The sequence below is a fragment of the Podarcis liolepis genome (genome assembly GCF_965112155.1).
Source record: "Podarcis liolepis genome assembly, chromosome: 9".
Taxonomy (NCBI): Eukaryota; Metazoa; Chordata; class Lepidosauria; order Squamata; family Lacertidae; genus Podarcis; species Podarcis liolepis.
In genome coordinates this window covers 25792016-25813553 of record NC_139564.1, presented here as the reverse complement: position 1 = coordinate 25813553, position 21538 = coordinate 25792016, and the positions used below count along the sequence as shown (strand labels likewise).

Sequence of the window (21538 nt, the reverse complement as noted above, 5' to 3'; positions counted from 1 at the left end):
TTATCAGGGTTCTCTGGGGGAAGTCATGTGCTATAAAAGTCATGTGTTGGAGGTACTTGAAAGTTAAGCATTTTCAAGCACTACTGATTTCAGTAGGAGAGTTTAGCAATCTTCATTCTCATTGAAAGAAATGTAATTTCACCCCTTAGTGTTTTAAAAACTCAAAGCTGAACAATTCAGAGAAGCTGGACTATCTATGGGCTTCTGACATAACAACAATCCTATGCGCAAGGCAATGTTATTGTAAAATAGAGAAACTAGACAGAGCGCCATACAGTTATACCCCACAATTCCCTATTCTCTTACTGCTACATGTTGCTGATGCAACATTGCACTGGTGCAGGGAAGAGTTAGGGTCTTTCTCAGGGAAGGTGACAGAGAGTCTCAACAGAGCGTTGCTCATTCAGCTCCCGCTTTGCAGATGGACGAGGAGATGATTTCATCATCATAGCTGATTACACCCAGGCAATGTTTAATCCAAAAGGGAATGCAGGTCACCCTGCCACCTCCTCTCTGCCTGTTCTTCAAAATGAATAATTAACACAGTTTCCCTTTTAATTGTTATCCTGGATTCATGCATGCTGAGAAGCAGCAGCGCTGCAAATATTAGTGCACTTACTATTCAGGTGAAGAATGAAGTGCTGTGTAATTCAGAGGATAAGTGAGATTGACATGGCCTTGATATGTTGGTTCTGAGATGAATACTAGAATCCTGCTAGATCAGGGTTGGGCTCTCTCCCTCTGTCTCTTCTGCCCGCCCCCAGTCAAGATGCTGACCTGGTAAAAAGAGGTAATTTCAGCAAACTGGTTTTACGGTGTGCAAATTTGAGCATCTCAACATGATCCAGGTGATGTTTAATGAAAGTTTCGTACTGTTTTGTTACTGCTTTGTAGTTAGGTTTTTGTTCAAATACCCTGTGCTGTGTACGTGACATTATAAACATTGGGCAGCTGAGATTAAATGCCTCCGTAGCACTCTCAGTGAAGTCAGTAGCAGAAATGATCACCTTCAACTGGGATTTCCCAACTCTGCACTTGCAGAAGTGTATTACAAATGGACATTTATTTTAAATATAACATTGGGATTCTAATGTGTCATTTCATACACCTTGCATTCCAAATCTAAGCCTTGCCATCCATTGGGGATCATTAATTTTAATCAAAGGAACTAAAAATTAGCTAGGGATTTATTCCAAGTGTTGCACACCCCACTGAATAAAACCGCTGCTAATTCTTTTAGCTTCAGTTGTGAAATCTGTTGCTACACATTGGCCTAGTGCTCTCAGAAATGGATGCGATAGGAATCGTTTGTCTTCCAAATTATGGCACTTCATACTTTAGGCTGAGTCTATTGTGAGGTGATGTTCCTCACTCTCCCCAAACATTCAGACAAGTAGGAAACTATTATGGCACCCAGACTACAAGACTTGAACCTACCTCTCTGACATCTAGTGCAGGAATTCTAATTGCTTGTATAGTGGGACATTTAGTTGCATGGTGCCCCACCTGAATTGGTACAGTCAAGACCCAAGTTTACCACTAGTACAGTCAAGACCCAAGTTTGGCTTTGTTATATTTGCATCCTTTATATTACTTCAGGTTACTGCAGCTATATCTTCTGAAAAAATAACCCCGGAGGGTGGTATTCAGGTAAGTTTTATCCAGAGTAGACCCACTGGAATCAATGGACATGCCTAAAACAGGTGCATTATTTTAAATAGGTCTACTCTGAGTCACATTTAATTGGCTACCACCCATAGTATATTTATTTAGAGGCCCTGTAGTGTTATAGGATCATGGCAGGCAGTAATCACACAGTTCAAAGTCTCCACAAAAAACCTCAAGTGGTAGATGATAAAGGAGTGGGTGGCGCTGTGGTCTAAACCACTGGGCCTCTTGGGCTTACCATTTGGAAGGTCGGTGGTTCAAATCCCCACGGCGGAGTGAGCTCCTGTTGCTCTGTTCCAGTTCTTGCTAACCTAGCAGTTTGAAAGCACGCCAGTGCAAGCAGATAAATAGGTACCCCTGCGGCAGGAAGGTAAACAGCGTTTCTGTGTGCTCTGGTTTCTGTCCTGATGTTCCGTTGCACCAGAAGCGGTTTAGTCATGCTGGCTACATGACCCAGAAAGCTGACAAACACCAGCTCCCTTGGCTTGAAAAGCAAGATGAGCGCCACAACCCCATAATCGCCTTTGACTGGACTTAACCGTCCAGGAGTCCTTTACCTTTACTTACACGTGCATATATTTGTTCAAATACCTGGGAGTCCTGCTTGGACCAGGCCCCAACAACATGTCTAAGAATGTTTAAAGTTGTTGTAGAACACACCTACATAATACAAAGGAATATAAACTCTAGGCAACACACACTAAAACATCAGCTTTTCATCTGTGTCTTGAGACAATTCTGAACAAAAAGAGCATCACAAGGAGTTTCTTAAACATCCACTGAAGAAAATCAGTTAAGGATGAGTCTGATCAGAGGAGGTTCCTTCTCTTTGCCCTACACAGAGAGCAAAACAGAATGATTTTAGCTTTACAGCTTTGGTTTAGGAAACTTTAGCAGTTTCTTCCTGCGGATAGAGCATCAGCAACTGTGACTACTTGGTTAACACTAGTGTTTCTCAGTGCATACAGGGAATGGTCTTTCTTGGCTGTGGAACAAGATAATTGACATAATCTTCCCAGGAACATGTGAGCTGTCATGTATCATTTTAATCTGTAAAACCCCGGAGCCGAGTGTACCGTCACATGCTGATTTTACTATTCAATGTGAAAGTGACTCTGGGTTCATTGATGGATTGTTTGCTCTCTTTCTAAAACAGTCAAGATGCTGAATGCCCTCGGGTGATAGACAGTGTGCAATAGGAACGAAAGCAAAGCTGATGGCCCAGTTCAAGTTCACCTGACAAAGCTTGGAGCAGTCTGCAAGTGAGACTCTAGAAAAGGATTATTCACACTAGCATTATATTTTGTGAATGCATTTTTCTCCCTTCGCAGCTGCAAAGCTTCCCGACCCTGAAGGTTTTACACACCATAATAAAGAGATTTAATTTCTCTCTCTCTTTCTCTCCCCAGTTTTCTACTCTTTACACCTAATTTCTTCTCTGGCTCTGGACTGTGACGGGGCATTTGTATATCGAAACAACGCAGCACACAAACATCACCTAGAAAACAATAGCAGCACGAAGCAGCAGCACAGAAAATCTCAGCTCCCTGTAAGTTTCAGAAACAAAAGCCAATGGTTTTTGTTCAGCCTAACTTTGTAGTGGGGATCTGTGCATCGATAAAATATCATACGCATTCAACATTACTCAAAATGCCACAAATAATCATATGCCTTTTCAAAATACACTCTACAATATTATGATTTTTAAATGTCATTGTTTCTTAAACATCTGCTGAAGAAAATCAGTTAAGGGTGAGTCTGATCAGAGAAGGTTCCTTCTCTTTCCCCACCCTTACAACACAGAAAGATATATTGCGGGCCCATGCGCTAAAACTTGTCCCTGGAGCCTACCCCCCCAGGAATGAGACATGACAACAATGTATGGTTTAAAATTAGGCCACAACTTTATTGAATTTCAGGTGTAGGAACCTTGGCTTAGGCCTTGGAAGGTATCCCTCTCATACCTGACAGGGGCTGAGGATATGCAGGGCAGTCAGGCTTTGTGGGAGGGACTGTAAAGCACGCCCTCCCACTTCGCCAAAGCCGGGAGTTTGACCTTATGATGCCGCTCCAGGGCCAATCAACCCTTTAAAGGGCCCTGCTAACACCGCCACATAGATTGTCTAGCTCCTGATGGCCCAGCTCCATCACCTTCCATGAGCTTGCGCTAAATGTCTGTAGCGTAGTGACCTCAATTGCACAGTTTAGAACCCTGTTCATGCATAAATAGCCTCTAATGTGTATCAAGCATCACCAATGGTTTGATCGCAATCTTTAAGACTGATTCATATCATATTGAAATGAGTTGGCCATTAGGCATGGTGGGTTTCTCCATATGGCAAAGCAGTACTTGTGGGGCTGCAACATCTTACGATAGATCTTGCTTTATCGTAATGTATTGTGTCGTGCCAACCTCAAAAGGTGTAACAGCCGAGTGGCAAAATGGGAGTCTAAACGGAACGAACGAATGACGATAGATGGAGTTGAGCGCATAGTGATGCAATCCCACAACCATTTATCTGCACAAATTCAGCCTGCAAACTGCCAACTCACATTTTGGCAGGCATCCAGGGTCATGTGAAATGGCCTTTAGACCTGCTCCAAAGAAATCCAAATGACAGGGGTGGCATAAAACAGATGTCTGGTCTATAGCAGGGATCCCACCATTGTTTTACTTTGGGAAAGCTGCACTGATAGATACTTTTAAAGAGGAGCGGGGGAAAGTCTAATGGTACAATCCGCAGGGAGGTTCTCCTGCACTGGTCCTAGTGAAATGAATGGGTGCTATGCATGAGCACAGCATTGCTTTTGTGTCGTTCCAAATTCATAGCACTGGGTTTTGTGAGGGAGAATGCCCCCTAATGCTGAGCTTTGGGGAGAGGAAGAGCAATCTCTTATATTATAATATTCCTCAGTGAATGCTTGGGAAGTGCAGTGGCTGTAACTCTGCTTTTTGCTTCTTTCCATTTCTCCAGGTGGTAGCTGACAAAAAGTCCAAGGAGGTCACATCCATGAATTACAAGCTTTGATCTAAAAACACAAAAGATTGCTTCATAAGTAGCAAAAAAGAAAAACGCGACAGCTGCTTTTACCCAGGGCAAGCGCTGTTGATGCCTGTGGACAGCACACATACCACAAAACATTCAAAGAGGACGAGTGTCAAACCAGCAGCGGTTTATATCCTATAGCTGTGAGCAAGAGAGCAACCCCCCCTCCACCCATTTGCAAGAGCAGCGAACGAAATGGAAGTGGTCATTGTAGCAGAACAGCTACTACATCCATCCCAGCATTGGAGAATAGATCTGTGAGAGTGGGAAGATTTAAAATGCTTTCTGGGAAGTTGGAACAAGAAGAGGTGATGAATGAAGGAGTTAGCTGAAAAGAGCAGTTTTTGACAATATATCTGTTCTGATAGCTGGAGACTTTTCTGCTCTCTACTCCAAAAGGTGTTTTATTTTTTAAAAAAAGCTAAACCACCAAACAGTTCAGTACAAATGATTTATATTTCCCCCTAGCTCTGTTTCAGTCACTTTTCTAGAGAATCTTCATTTCAGCCTGTTTTACATATTTTTTAAAAATAAAATAAAATACAAAGCACATAAGAAGCAGCCAACTTGACTGCTATATCATAGCTAGAACACCCAGTGCTACAAATTCTCTAGATTTGTGGTCAAAAGTGACTTGAAATATCTTTTCTCAAAGTCTCCACTGAAGGTCTAGTCAATGAAAGGCGTCTGCAGATTTCATTGCATTCTGTGTGCTGATTGTTGAAGAAATAGCAAATCCCTTTCTTCCCAAAGTTTGTCAGGCATGATGCCTCTTTCCGAGAGAGAGAATGGATCTGGGGGTCAGTCAGGTAGATGAGGCCTTTCCCATTACCAGTCACCCAACCTGTCAAAAAGAAAAAAAATTACAGTTACAATACTGTTGTTGAACTCACCAGGGCACAAGCCTGGGCAATGTGTATGGAGGTCCTGGGCTGCCCAGATAACAAGACCCATCTCTCAGTGCCTCTGGTGTGGTCCAAAGGAAAGCAGAGCCATATATTGGGCAACAGCCTGGCTGCAGAAGTTGCTGGAAGAAGGCATACAAGGTGCCATCCCACCGCCTTAGGGACTCCTCAGGGTTTACTCCTTAGCCTTTCCTTCTCTCGAAGATACCCCACAAGGCAGCAGAGGTTTAGGATCAGAGTTTCCTTCTCCTAGATGGGCTACCTTCCCAGGTTGAAGAGCCCCACCTGCCCCTCGCTTCCCTCTACACCATGTGCAGAAACTGCCTTCTTGACCATTGGACCCCCCCTATTGGTCTCATCCACTCAATCTGCCAGAGCCTGTCTTCGCATGCAGGGGAGATTCCTAACTCACTGAGGGTCTGAAACCCATAGGCAACCCTCACCTGGTTTGGCTGTCCAGTCAAAGCCGTTTCTCAGGGTGTGGCTACAAGGAATGCCAACTTGGCCCTGCAACCACGGGTGCCTGGGGCCGTGGATTCCATGCAGCATGCATGGCCCTGGCACCAAAATTTGTGGGTGTCTGGCCCCTTCATAGGGAATTTTGTGGGTGGTGTGGCACCCAGGGCCCCAGGGAGTTGACACCTATGGTGGCCGCTGTTGCATGCTCACAGCTTTTAGGAGCCACAGGTGAGTGAGGGTGGGGACCAAATGTGGACAAACTACCCCAGAAGGAGCACGACATGTCCCCCAGCAGAGGTACTACCCCTTCCCTAGCACCCTAAGTTATAATACTGATTCTAAAAATACACCGTATATGCATTCCATTTCATTTTCTGCAAATCTGCTGACTACAGAAATTACTTGTTTCAGCACCATGGGTTTGTACATGTGCATGCAAAATCTTGGTCTCTGTTTTGCTTTTGGGGGGGAATCTAGTGGTTTTAAAAAAATATAAAGTACCTGTTTATACCTGCATAATGTATTTGAACAATTTTTATACCACTTTTACATTTCCAATGTAAAGTGGTTTACAAGTTTAAAGCATTAAAAAAATCACAAAATATCAAAAGAAAATGTTATGAATGAAAATCAAATGCAAAAAGATCCACATTTAAAGCAGCACCTATATCTATAGTCCCTATACAGAATGAGATGGCTATGTCTATGATACCTGAGAAAGCTGATTAGGTTTTAAGCCAATACAGTGAGCTGCTGAAGTAATTTGCTCTTTTTCCCCCAAGTGACATTTAACATTTTCTTTCTTTTAAAAACATTTTCTTTCTTTTAAAAACTTCAGCTCTGACTATTCATATCCAAATAATTTTTTTATAAGAGTTATTTTTGAAAGGCGGGTGGTAGGAGCAGCTCAAGACACTCCAATAAAATACTGTATTCCATCATTTGACATCTGACAGTACAAACCTTGTAAATCAACCACCACATCTCTGCCTTGGGAAAACTCATAGCAGAAATGGCCATAAGCGAGTCCATATTCTGTGGCTTTGTATTCCAGCTTTACCACTTTGGTGTTGTTGGATAACTTCACAAACTCTCCTAGAATATAAGGCTCCACACTCACACATCCTTGTATAGACTTGCCTTCTAGTACCTGGGGAACAAAAAGGGGATTGTGATGTGAACAGCATTTCAGCCCACTGCTTTTGCCTGCTCCTTTCACTAGCTGAATCCTTTGCAACCTTCTGCTTTCTCCTTACCAAGAGGACCGCAGATGGGATGTAGAAGATTTGTGTTGGGATTTTTTGCTCATATAGCCTCTTGTTGAATTCTGTCACGTAGTACTGGGCAGTCATTTGTCTTTCCACATCACTGAAATGGTGAAGAAGCTCCTTTTCATCTTTGTACTCTTTGCCAACGTATCTATGAAAAACACACACTGACAAGAGTTGTAGCGGCAGCAGCAACATTATACTGTATCCTGCCTTCCCTCCAAGGAGCACAGGTTGTGTGCATCAACCTCCCATTCTCCATTTTATTCTCACAACCATCCTGTCAAGCAGGTGAGGCTGAGAGACAGTGACTGGTGCCAGTGGGGATCTGAACCTTGGTCTCACAGGTCCTAGCGGTAGGACACGTGTTACAGTCATACCTCATGTTACGTTTGCTTCATGTTACGTTCTTTCAGGTTACATCCCGCAGTGACCCGGAAGTACCGGAAAGGGTTACTTCCGGGTTTCACCGCTCGTGCGTGCGCACAAGCGGCAAATCACGCCACGCACCTGCACAGATACGACGCTTCAGGTTGCGCTCTTTTCATGTTGCGAACGGGCCTCCAGAACGGATCCCGTTCACAACCAGAGGTACCACTGTATTTAAATGTCTTCCACTGAACATAATGAGATAAGGTGACCACTCCTAACAATGGTTATTCCATAGTCGGTTCCACTAAGTTTGATGCAGTTTACTACCCGTAGTTAGGACTGCAACTGAAAAAAGTGGTAAGAGCAGTTTCACAGCAGAATGGACTCCCCCAGAAAATGAGGGACTCTCCTTCCTTGGAGGTTCTTAAGCGGAGATTGGATAGACATCTGTCACGGATGCTTTAGTTTAAATTCCTGCATTGCAGGGGGGTGGACTAGAGGCCCCCAGGATCCCTTCCAACTCTACAGTTATGGGCTGTGGAAAGCTTTGCCTGTTACTATCAAGCAAACACCATCCATACTTTGTTTCAAAGGCCTGCTTAAGTTTCTTATATGGTGGACGCTCGGGATGCGAACGTGATCTGTGCGGGATGCAAGTTTGCAACCCGCAGCGTTCACAACCTGCATCTGCGCACGCGCGGATTGTGATTTGGTGCTTCTGCGCATGTGCAAAGTGCGGTTTAGCACTTCTGCGCATGTGCGACTACCAAAACCCAGAAGTAACCCGTTCCGGTACTTTCGGGTTTCGGCAGTCCATAACCTGAAAAAACGCAACCTGAAGCAGCTGTAACCTGAGGTATGACTATATTAACACAAGCCTTTTCTGATGCATAGCTCAATCCATCCGTTATTTCCTATCCCTGTGCAGAATCTGGCTAGATATTCTCATGCTGTTTTGTGGATGCATTATGTTCACTGCCTAGACTCCTTATTTATCATGTGGGATCTAAGCCTACAAACTAAGCACATAACTGCCTGGACTGATCAAATTGTCATGCTGGTTTGAGCGATACCTTCCCAGAGTTTCTTCTTGGTGCAGAAAGTGTATCCAAAAAGCATTCCTTTGTCTGCCTTTCTTTGCTACGCTCAGGTAGTCCCCAATATATACAGCAGTTTCCTGTGCAGTCCACAGCCCAGATTTCTTGGAGAATTTCAAAAGGAGGGCGGCTGGAAAAGAAGACAAATGAACTGACAACTTCTTCAGCAAAGGGTTGTTCCGTACCAGTAGCCAGGAATGAAACAGCAGAGTTAAAACTGTTCTCTTGCTAGGATCAATATCCTTTTCCCAGACTGAGTCACAGAGAAATGACATTTCGCTCACACCCATAGGAAGTTGCATTCATGGCTGCAGTGTGTACTATTACAGTCAGCTTCATCTATAAACAGAAGGTGGGAAAGGCAAGGCAGGTTGAATTGCTTTTGGAAGGGCTGCAAAGTGGGAAGGCATTCCTCACAAATATGTCACCGAGTAACAGAACCGACCGTTAGAACAAAAAGGAATGCATTTTTTAAAAATTGCTAGCAGGGAATGTGAAATTACAAAAGCATTCAAATGATCCAAAACGATCAAGGAAATGGAGTGACTCCTCTGTGAGGAAATATTACAGTTTTGGACTTTTTAGTTTAGAGAAAAGACTTTTAAAGGCGACATGATTAGAAGTTTATAAAGTTATACTTGGCACAGACCAAGTGGATAGAGAGAAGCCTTTCTCCCTCCTAATACTAGAACTTGTGGACGCCTACCAAAGCTGAATGTTGGAAGATTCAGGAGAGATAAAAGAAAGTCACACAGTGCATGGCCACCAACCCGGATGGCTTAAAAAGAGGATTGGGAAAATTCACGGAGGAGAAGGCTCTGAATGGCTGCTAGCCATGATGGCTGTGTTCCATCTCCTCAGTTGGGGGCAGTAATGGTTTTGAAGACCAGTTGCTGGAGAATGCATTTGTGCTTGGATCCCCACAGTCATCTGGTTGGCCACTGTGAGAACAGGATGCTGGACTAGATGGGCTATTGGCCTGACCCACCAGACTCTCCTTATGTTCTTAATCGGTATACAATAAAAAGACTTTCCCCCACATATAGCATAGCAGATAGAACAGAATAACAGAATCACAGAGTTGGAAAAGGGACCCAAGGGTCATCTAGTCCAACCCCCTGCAATGCAGGAATCTCATTGCTTTGAGAATTTGGAGGCCACTCACTGACAATCACTTCACCCCATATACAGGTACACAATATCGGGATCTGTCCTTGGCATAAAGCGTGCCAAAGGCTGATCAGAAACAAATAATTTTTTTTCTTGGTCTTGGTACTTCGCACAGGCAGTATCAATCAGGCTAACCCAGGGGTGGATAACTGCAGCCCTTGAGATACTCAAACTCCCTGACCATTTCCATGCTGGTGGGAGCTGGAGTCCATCGGCATCTTAGCATATTAACATAGCAAGGCTAAATGGGACTTTCATGATTTGAATCCTGTCTTTCTGTTGTGACACGTGAAGTGGGGGGCACCTGCACAGATTACCCCTGGGGGAGGCAAGTGTGCTCTTGTGCAGTTCACGCATGAATCAATACACCTGAGTGCTTGGGGCTTGTAAACTACAGTGGTACCTTGGGTTAAGTACTTAATTTGTTCCGGAGGTCCGTTCTTAACCTGAAACTGTTCTTAACCTGAAGCACCACTTTAGCTAATGGGGCCTCCTGCTGCTGCCGCGCTGCTGGAGCACGATTTCTGTTCTCATCCTGAAGCAAAGTTCTTAACCTGAGGTACTATTTTTGGGTTAGCGGAGTCTGTAACCTGAAGCGTATGTAACCCAAGGTACCACTGTAGAATGAAAATCTTTCCCTCCCTGAAAGCAGCACAAAATGCTTGGGATTAAATAATTATAAGGGTGAGTTTCGGAAAACTCTACTTACTACTTACAGTGCGCTTTACCGAAGAGGTTTGGCTTGAAGAGCCCTGTATTCTTCGTTCTTTCCATTAGCCAGGCATGGTCTACACCAGACAAAAGCCTGCCATAGTCATCGTCACTGAGAACGCGAGCCTGTAGGGTTTCTTCTTTGGCCCTCTCCAAAAAGACAAAAGAGCTGCTGCTAGAGTTCAAAAATGAAGGACTCCCCGATTCAGAAAAACTGCTGGAAAAGTGGGCTGCTTTGTACCATGATTTCAGAGAGGAGCTTGAACTGTGACTGCTGCTCAACATGTTCCTTAGCTTTTCACCATCATCTTCTTCCGTTGTAGCACAGTCACTGGACTGGTTGACTAATGGCTGGTTCTTTGCCCCCAAAGGAGAATTTGTGGCCCCAGAGCTGTGATGTGGTTGATCTCTTGCTATGCAGACGTCACTAAGACGACCTGCTGACTTTTTTCCACATTCACTAGCAAATTCTTCTGTTGTCTCTGCTTGCGGGTCAATTTCAGATACTCCAGTGGAGCTTTCTGGAGGCACTGCAGAGTTCGATTTATTAATCCAATTTTGAACAAAGCGGTCACGTTCCGGTTTGGGCATGCTACTATTGATGGAGGCAGGTGTCCTCCTGGCATCAGGCAGGTGTGAATTCATCTGTGCATCTTCAGTAGTGTCCACAGTTTCTCCTTCTGGGTCAACAAATGGCCAACCATGTCTAGATATGGATTCTGTTATATTTTCTGTGCTTCCTTTCCCAATGCTGCACAGATTATGGTTAGAAACAGCACTGGAGTCCTTGCTCCTGGAATCCATTAATGAAGATGGGATAATGGGATCTTGTTCAGAAGTGGGACTCAAAAGATCATTACTATTTGGGGGGTTAGTGCTACTGGTTTCTTGGAGTGCCTGCTTCAAAGCATTCTCTGCTCCCTCTACGTGCTCCTCTCTGAGATTTGGGTATGATTCTGTTACTCTGTGAGTCCTGACTATATTATTCTGAGTGGGATGTGTTAAAGAGCCACAACAGTCATTCTGAGGCTCTTGAAGAGAGAGCTGATTAGTTCTGGAAAACAGTACACATGGATCTGGCTTTTGGCAGTTCTTTTCAGCATCTTCGGTCAAAGCTGCAGAACATTCTTGCTCCTTACCTCCAGTAGCCTTTTGTTTCTGTACCTTATCTTGGGGCAGTTCATTTTCATTGCAGTCAATCTCCTCCCAACTAGTAAAGGAACTCGATTTGGAGAATTTGCTCCAAGATCTCAATGAACTGGAACTTTCACTCCTGTTATGAGAATTACTTGAAATACCACCAGTGTGTCTTTGACTTCTTTCTGAAGGAATGCCCTCTACCTCTTCATCAAGGGCAGTGGCATGGAATAATTTCTGTCGCATCTGCTCCTTAAAACCCTCACGATTTTTCCTTCCTTTTTGTGAAAGCGAGATCTTTGCAGAGTCTTTCCCATGACGTGATCTTTCTTCAGTGGTACACATGGTGTCCATAGTTTTGGTTTCCGTTTTCAAAGCTGTTATACAGGCTCCTGTTTGGCTTCCTGATTTCATCTTGTAGCTGTGGCAAACACTTCCATAAACTTCACAGACCGCTGCATGATGCTGGGAATACATTTCAAGGACTTTCTCGAAGCTCAATTCACCGTTCACAATTGACTTTTCAACACCAGTTTTGTAGCTATCTGGAATGTAGGACTTGGCATCTGAGTTATAGAAATCCTGCACATTTAAGTGTTCTTTAACTAACATGACAAGGCACATGATATCCTTGGCAAGCTGTTCTTTGTCCCGCTCTTCAGTATGTGGTAAATGACTATAAGCATACAGCTTCTGTAAGGCTTCCTGGCACAACTTATTCACTTGACTAAGTCTCTCGCTCTCACCGTAGAGCCTCTGGTGCACTTTTGTCAGGCAGAAAGCTGCCTTGATAAAACTGTGGAGCTCCTGTTTGCTGGTGACTGGTTCTTTGTCCTTCTTACTAAGGAGACCAATTTCAAAGGACTCCTTTGCTTCGGACAAATAAAACTTCTGCTTTGCGGAAGGGCATTCGCTTGAATGGCTGTAAGACAGCAAGCACATTCCACGGATATTCTGTAAAAACAAGTACAGCTGAAATGAACAGGATCTTACAGATTTGTGCATCAAATTTGAAGCTCAGATCCTATAAAGAATCCTCAAATTTGAATTCACACCACTACAAAGGTTTTGAGAATATAGCTTTTTTCAAATGATTTTCAAGTACTTGTTTTTTCTGTGTTTGATCAATTATGCTCGAGTTAAACTTGTTACATACCGAAGGAACACTGAGCAGGTTTGTTCTGAGATATCTAGCAAAAAAATCCATGCTAGAATTGTGCATTTGCTAATGGGATTTTCAGTATAAAACTTTGCAAAGCCTGAGGGACTGATTTGTCTATGGTGTTCAGTGGGATTGAGGTGGGTTGGGGAGCAGGAAGAAGCTATATTCTCAAAACCTTTGGAACATAATCCTCATATAAGTGGGGTATGATGTACACTTCTTTTGCCAAATTCTTTCCTGAAAATACCCCCCTCCTTCCCAAAGAACCAAAAGATAGATTGTACAACTAGCAGCCTTTACCTTCCAGTTCCACTCTCTTTATTAGCCAATAAGTTTTCAGTTAAATCAATGGGACATTAAAGTGGTATGAATGATAGGCAACAGTAAATGGTTTGTAGTAAGCAACTGCTCCAAATGAACAGGTATAACAGCATAAAAGCCAGATGGCATTTCACTTGCACCACAACTTTTAATCTGCATTGCATCTGAATTTGGAATGCACACCCTGATTTTACATGCACACAGCAACATATTGCAGTAGTAGACGGCAGTGAATAATCTTCAGCACAGGGAAGAAATAAGAATATTGGGTATCACACTTACGACTGCTGTGAGCACAAACAGTGGTGTGAACTGGCTGAAGGCCGCTGCTAACTTGCATGCTTCAGCAGCTGAAAGTAAACGGTGGTCAAACTCTTTCAGAAGATTCTGTTGAAACGGCAGGAAGGAAATGTAAGTTTAGGCAGATTGCTGTCTGTTCATCTCTGTGTAGATAGGTGAGTACAGTGGTACCTCGGGTTAAGTAATTAATTCATTCCTGAGGTCCGTTCTTAACCTGAAACTGTTCTTAACCTGAAACACCACTTTAGCTAATGGGACTTCCTGCTGCTGCCGCGCCACCAGAGCACAATTTCTGTCCTCATCCTGAAGCAAAGTTCTTAACCTGAGGTACTATTTCTGGGTTAGCAGAGTCTGTAACCTGAAGCGTATGTAACCCGAGGTACCACGGTATATGTAAGGTAAAAAGGTAAAGGACCCCTGGATAGTTCACTCCAGTCAAAGACAACTATGGGGTTGCGGTGCTTATCTCGCTTTCAGGCCGAGGGAGCCGGTGTTTGTCCACAGACAGCTTTCCGGGTCATGTGGCCAGCATGACTAAACTGTTTCTGGCGCAACATAACACCATGATGGAAACCAGAGCACACGGAAACGCCATTTACATTCCTGCCTACTTGCACTGGCATGCTTTTGAACTGCTAGATTGGAAGAAGCTGGGATAGAGTAACAGGAGCTCACCCCGTCATGGGGATTCAAACTGTCAATCTTCTGATCGGCAAGTCCAAGAGGCTCAGTGGTTTAGACCACAGTGTAGACTGATGCCAATGTTTAGCAATGTCTAATTATGGCCTTATGTTTGAGGGCTGGAGTACATGACATATTCTGTGCTTCCTCTCTCCATAATTTTATGAGAGAACAAACAACAAATGGCTCAGCACTTGGCATTTACTTTTGCCAGGGAGAGGCAATGAGGAGTAACAGTAGTTTAGTGCAGGAGGTCAAAACTTCAATCTCCAGTTTTAAAAAAGAGGATCACATAGGAGATGGGAAAGACTCTCCCTCTGAGATCCTAGACAGCTGATGCCAATCAGAGTATACAGTACTGGTATGGATGGACAAATAATATTCTCCAGAGTAATCTGTTTCTATTGTGGAAAAGTGAGCTTCAGGTATCACACAGAATCTCCCTAGTCAAGGATGCTGAACAAAGCACACACAATTTTCAGCAAGCTAAACAAAGTTCATCTCAAATACAGGAATAGATACCAGGTGAAACTGATAGTTGTCTTTAAACTGGTTGTAATCGTTTTCACTCATCGATACAAAGATGTCAGCCAAGATACCCAACGATGTAGCAATTCCCTGCAGGAGACACACACAGAGACAAATTGGCGTTTCACTGTTTCCATTGCAGATTACTTCTCTAGAACACAAGAATCCATTCCATAAAGCACTAGAAGCTAAAACACACAGGGTGTTTCCAAATGGGATTGGGACTCCTCATGCATGCAGCACCAACACATCCCTAGCCATTTAATCCAGATTCGCTCTTTCCATAGAAAATCTGGTAAATTTAAAACAACAAAAACAACAGACTTGTTGCCAACAACCCACTTGCAATAATGAATCCCTGTCTGGAAGGCTGTTTTTACATCATTCAGTTTCTTAATGGAAAAAAGGACAGTCCACTTTTCCACTGCTTGTGAAGGACTTGGGTCTGTTTGAAACAGCAAGGACCGCTCTTCTTCACCAGCAGATCCCTCTGTGAAGGACTACCCTTTCTGTTGTTCCTCAGTTCCTGTTAAAAGGTTTGCAGCAAGCTGCTTTCTAGATTGTCTAAAGGAGCAGAACAAATACTGTTAATAGCAGAAAATACTAATTTTAAAAAAGAAAATAGTACATACATTACCTTTTTATCTGGCTGGGGAAGTGTGAAATAACCTAAAATTGAGGCCCAAATCAGCTCTGCTGCTTCATACCACATCCCTGAAACATACATACAAAAATGAACACTCAGTTATTTTAGTTTTTTTTTAAAAAAAGAAGTAATATTTTATAAACTTATTTAATGCACTTGTACTTAGTAGGGGTGGTGGAGAGGTTTGCCAAACATGAACTGAACCATAGCTATCATTCAAAAGTTACACTTGTCCAAATTTTGGTTTGCAGTTTTCCAACCCCAATATGTGTACATCTGGGGAAAGTGTACATAAGCATTTACTCGTGAAAATAATATACAAAGTACATTAGAAAAAATGGTTTGCAAAATTGTGTATGATACAAATTTTCAAAAGGGCTTTTTTAATAATAATAATAAAAACCAAACAACTGCAGAAATGTGAATTTAAGATTGGAAAAATTGGAAACTGAAATTGACAAACGCATCCATTCCTTACAACTTAATGGAAATAGGATACTGGACTAGGTGCGCCAGTAGCTTAATCCAGCACGCTGTTATGAGCCTGATCATCACATAATTTCACCACTCCATGCCGTTATTTTTTATCCTCTGCAACCCAACATCTTGCAAAGAAGAAGGAGGAGGAGGAGAAATTGTTAAGTCTTAATTTGGGAAGCAAAATTAATATGCAAAGTAAGCAATTTGAAGCAATTATAGGCATAGAATTTGGGTCACATTAGGTTTTTCTTTTTTGCCAATACATTTTGCTAGGCATACAGCTGATTTGTTTTTAGGAAATGAGGAATATTTTGCAGCTAGAAAGAACACAGTTATGAGAAATGACTCCTGCACTATCCTCAGAGAACTGAACGGGAACTGAAAAGGATCAGCTGAAACCATAGAATGTGAGATTGCTTCATGAATCCTACCCAGCTTTTGCAGAATCTGTCCTCTAATCTGTACACAGACAGACTGAACAAGGATCCTGTCACTTTCTTTTGAGTACTTCCACACACCTGAGAAACAGAATGAAAAGAGCAGTTGAACACACTACAGTGTTTGGGAACATGAAGAGGCAGAAAGGTGAGGTAAATATATATCCAAGACCTTTACAAATTAAGAAAAACAAAGAAAGAAGCTGTCTGGGTCAGGAACACATTCGTCTGGCAGTGGCTCTGCTAGCAAGGTGGCAATTTTTTGGGGGGAACATTTATAAATAATAACTCAAAGTGTAGAAGCAACAAATTATAGATACCTGTTGCTCCATTGTCATTAATAAGACTGCTAAGGATATATTCAGCCTTTAACAGTTTACCTAGAAAGAAGAGGAAAAACAAAAATATTGAGGCAAATATTTCAAGATTGGAGTGTGATAGGAAAGGGTAAATCTGGTCTTTTAGAATTTTTTTTATTTTAAAAAAATCATTTCTCTTCCTCAGTTTATCCCTTTAGTTTAGAACAAAGGTAGGACCAGCCTCACAGGACAAATCTGACAGGTGGGTGGGGGCTATCCATTTGCCAGGCACTTGACATCATAATGAGACAAGGATGCTGCTAAAACGAAGGCCTTTTCCTCTGTTTTAGCAGGGGATTCCATCCAATTGTGACCCAGTTGTAGACCCTGACCCACTGCTTGAAGATGAATTATATAAGGGTCTTTCACATGTTACATTCAGCAAGTGCACAATCTCTGTAAATAACAGTTGATGCACACTATCTACACTCTTATCATTATTCACGTCACGTTCGACAAGCATAGTGTCTGTGTCTGTGTGCACAATAGCTGAGCTGTATGAATCAACATGTGTAAACCCTTTCACAAAAACACTTGTACATGTGTAGTGGTAGCTTGTACCTGTGTTTAGTGTAAAGTGAACAGGCCTACAGATGCTCAAAGCTACCCCAAGATGAGAGCTCACCGAGGTAGTTTAGATATTTATATCTGCCTAGACTCACCCTCATTTGGTTGGCTAATACCTCACTTTGGCTCTTTTGAAGCTTTGTGGTCCACCTATGTCACCCTGATTCACCTTGGACTTTAGGAATAAACAACATGCCAATCTCCTGTTTACTTCTTTAAGACATGTATTTGCAAGACTTGGCATCAGACTCAACCTTTCTCCTTGATGTTTTTGGACTACAAACCCCAACATCTCTCATCATTGGCCGTGCTGGCTAAGGTTGAGTGGGGTTGTAGTAAAGAAAACGTATGGGAACCCAATGCTGGGGGAAGTGGCAACAGATAGCAGAGCTCAGAAATAAGGACAATTATATTTGACACACATACTATTCCTAAGATGTAGTGATTGAAATCAGATGGTCATTTGATTTTATGTAAGCTATTTCCTTCTAAAACTGTATTCATCATCAGCTTAGCTTTGGCTTTTCCTTCCTAAAAAAACTAGGAATATGTATTTTAAAATGGGCCAATGCCATTCATGATCTTTCTGTACTACCAAAAGAGGAACGAAGAAAAAACAACAACCCTAAATTTTACATGAGTAGGTTAACCACATTATTTGCACCAAGCGGCCATAGTGCATGTATATGTGTACACACACACACACACACAGAGAGAGAGAGAGAGAGAGAGAGAGAAAATACCAGATCTTTAATCATCTTTTTGAAGGCTTTTGCTCAGAAGTACAGCAATTCACAGACCCCCGTTTGAAACAGCAGGGCAGATTTGTTAGGAGACAAAAGCTCCAATTAGTATTTTCCACACCCTTTCACAATTTTCTCTGCTGCTTCTTTCTCTCAGAGACCCCTTTATGCCAGACACTTTGTGCAGGCCAGAAGAGGTGGGAGGGAGATGGAGCGGGGGTGGGGTGGGGTAGATGGAGAGTAGATGGCAGGCAGGAGCAGGGTGTCAGTTTAAAATGATGGCTCAGGATCATAGGAATGTCATCTCCAGAATGGGACAAAGTATCCTCTTGAAAGTCAAGCAGCTCCTAATTGGGACTCGGCCGAGAAACGGAGATGGTGGTTGGAGGGGGGTAGCGCATTGAGTGTTTCATTACCTGAATTTACAGAGACGCGAGCTTGGCGAATCACCAGCTGAGGGGCAATTGGTGTTGTAGGTTGGAGCTCGTGCAGCCTTTTGGCAATCCGAAGGAGCTGGCTGGAGCCATCAACCCAATATAAGAACCGGTCAATCAGGAACACAATAGCAGCTGCTGTCACATAGTCCCTGCTGGCAATGGAGGCTTTCAGACAAACCTGAAAAGAACACCAAACGCATGTGATGGTGAGGAGCAACCAGCTCTCAAACTGGAACCGCTTCTAGGGGACTATCCATAAAGTATGTAATTCATCAGGGAGAGGGATGGGGTAGAAATGTTTGCTGACTTGCTTAGCTGAGAAATGTGTATACCCACTTTCAGCTACGGAAAACTGCAGGGCAAAGGAGGGATTGGGGGTGGGATATTGCTTTAAATGTAGAAAACTGTCAGAGGTATGGAAGGGAAGTTCAAAAAAGCTTTAAAAAGTGTGGCATACTTTACAATGCTCTACCCTGTGCTAAACCCAACAACATTTTATTGTACTCTCTCTCTTTCTTTCTCCTCCTGCCTGCCACAGCCCAGTTGGCATTCATCAAACGATGGCACTGAAAGACCGAGTCATGGAACCCACACAAGGTTGGATTCAGGCTAACACTATACTTAATTACCAGTGAAATCACTGTGTGGGTGTGTGCAATGCTCCCAATCTTAGATAGGATATTCTGATTATCAACACATTTTACTTTAATTTTAACCACCGCCATCGATTCATTTTCATCCCAACCTTCTTCCAAGGATTTCAGAGTGTTTCATCTCATTTTAACCTCACAACCAACAGCTTAGACCCATCAAGCTCACCCAAGTATTAGACCCTGGGCCTTCCTGATTTGTGTCCAACATGCTACCCACTACATGGCACTGTATCTTGCAACCTTATTTAAAAAAGGAAGAGGAAGGTAAGACACTCCTAAAAAGTAGACCTGTGATCTGTTTTCAAGAAATGACCTACATATAGCATTAAAATTAGCTTAAATGGGAATTGGGGTGTGTGTGTGCTATTAAAAGCCATTGCCTTCTGATTCTCAAGGGAAATGAAGACTTTTGTGGTGTCAATCAAGTTCTAAACATCAACAAGTTGCATTAATATAGCAGTAAAGGCTACCAGATCAAACGCTCCTTTGTACATCATAAAGGAGCAACTAGGTCAGCAGTCCAACGTTTTCTCTTTGCAGGCGACCTTTAATGATTTTTTTAAAAATAGCATTAACTCCCTTGGTATCCCCCTCAGAGGCTGATCCTTCTCCCTGGCATGGGGAATCAGCCGCACTTATGAAGGAACGTGCTGTTAGGAGAGAAGAAAGGCCAGCAGGCTAACTCTGCGGCAGTATACAGAGCCTTCATGGGTGCTCAAGAATCCCTGCAGGCATTGTGACATCTGCCCAAATGCCCAACTTGCACCTTGGGAGAATGGCGTGTGAGCGAAAGTGCATCCCAGCTTTCCTCTCCTCAGCTGGGGAAAGATGAGAAGAAAACTCCTGCCTGCTGGAGCCTCAAGTCTGATTTGGTAACACCTTTCTTGGGATCGAATAGGAAAGGTTAATCTGATGAAGGGAAATTTTACTTGGACTAAAATATACCAGTACTGTGGCTGCAGTATGAGAATATTACCTTGACATGGAGTTCAGTGGCCACTCTGATAGACTCTGATAGACACATGAAACCCCCTATCCAAATATTTATTTTCTGTGCATACTCTTTGTGTCCAGTACAAAACACTGCTGGAGAAGGCATTTGTTTCTTAGTGACTTAGTGACTCATTGAGTGACTCAAATTCTCTAGTGCTTTTGCTGCTTAATTGGTAAAAAGAGAGTGATGCAGCTATAATTTAAGCCTGCCTGGAAGCCAGTGTAGCAGTAAGGAATGCACTCCATCGCAAGGAATAATGCTTGCACAACTGAAATTCTCTTTCTCCTCCCCTGTGCTCTGCCAAACTGTTCTGGGGGTTTTCCCTATGACAAGCTCCCTCAGTGAAGATAGGGTCTTCCATGCATAGGGACTAGTAAATTAAAACACTACTACTATTACTACTAAATAAATAGAATCTTCACCTCACAAGATAGAAAACTCACATTTACCCCCGTTTGCTTTCATGTATAAAGCCAAATTTACATGTGTCCATGCAGCAACCATAAATACACAATATCCCTGTATTCTGTTTCATTTGCAATTATGCATCCATGTGGATAGTGTCATAATACAGTTTAGTCACTAGGTAGCGCTGGACTTAGTTGTTATCTGTGTGGAATCAGTATCTTCCTGTGCCTGTTCTTGCTTGGGAGAGACAACTTCCTCACCTGTTTACAGTAGCAACTGGTGTTGTTCCCCTGGCTTCTTGACACTGTCAAGTGTCACTGTCAGTTACTGAGAGGGAGGTGGTGAAGGACAAGGCTCAGCACAGTATGACAATATGGGTGCAATGATGGAGCCAATTTGGCATTATCTTCGCTGCCTTTCTGCTCCCCATCTTGGTAACTGGCAGTGACATGCAGCATTGGGAAGACAGGTAAGCAATGCTGATGACTACTGCAAACAAGACAGGTGAACAGTGCTGTGCTGCCCTATCAGATGCTCCTGCCCATTTGTCTTCTAACTATCCATGGCAGCATTCATTCTTGCCATGTAAAGTGTGAATCAGTCTTCAGACCAGCAAAGATCTGGCATAACCGGGCAGAGCAAGGAGCTGTCCATTGGGAACTTTCAACCAACAGTGCTGAAGGCTAGGCAGCACTTCTAAAGATGTTTCAGGATTAAATACTGAATTCTTGTATAAAAAAACTGGGAGAATCTAAAGTATTCAATTCCCAATTCCTGGCTTTGAGACCCAAGCAACACTTATTTTGGCCAGTAATGTCTACCACTAACCTATCATTTTTACAAATGGGTTGTGCATTTGTAAAAACAACGTAACATGAAATACATAATGTGAAATCAGCTTCATCTGGTCTTGATTTTTGACAGTGTGTATTTTGTTTTGTAATAAATGGAAGAACTTTCAAATCTTACTCTGCCTTAAATTGCATAA

General features: G+C 42.9%; 1 protein-coding gene across 5 annotated transcripts in view; it reads right to left on the bottom strand.

The window, feature by feature from the left end:
* Nucleotides 1–5091: 5091 nt before the first annotated feature.
* Nucleotides 5092–21538, bottom strand: part of ALPK1 (alpha kinase 1) — a 53829-nt gene continuing 37382 nt past the window's right edge. For all 5 annotated transcript variants that reach the window (XM_083459199.1, XM_083459201.1, XM_083459198.1 and 2 more), the window contains 11 exons: nt 18475–18673; nt 16710–16769; nt 16384–16470; nt 15464–15540; nt 14821–14916; nt 13600–13704; nt 10703–12788; nt 8793–8946; nt 7336–7498; nt 7043–7229; nt 5092–5559 (listed from right to left, as the gene is read on the bottom strand). In XM_083459199.1, the coding sequence (XP_083315325.1) occupies nt 5339–5559; nt 7043–7229; nt 7336–7498; nt 8793–8946; nt 10703–12788; nt 13600–13704; nt 14821–14916; nt 15464–15540; nt 16384–16470; nt 16710–16769; nt 18475–18673 (3435 nt within the window). In that variant the 3' untranslated portion in view covers nt 5092–5338. The remainder of the gene's footprint in view (nt 5560–7042; nt 7230–7335; nt 7499–8792; nt 8947–10702; nt 12789–13599; nt 13705–14820; nt 14917–15463; nt 15541–16383; nt 16471–16709; nt 16770–18474; nt 18674–21538) is intronic.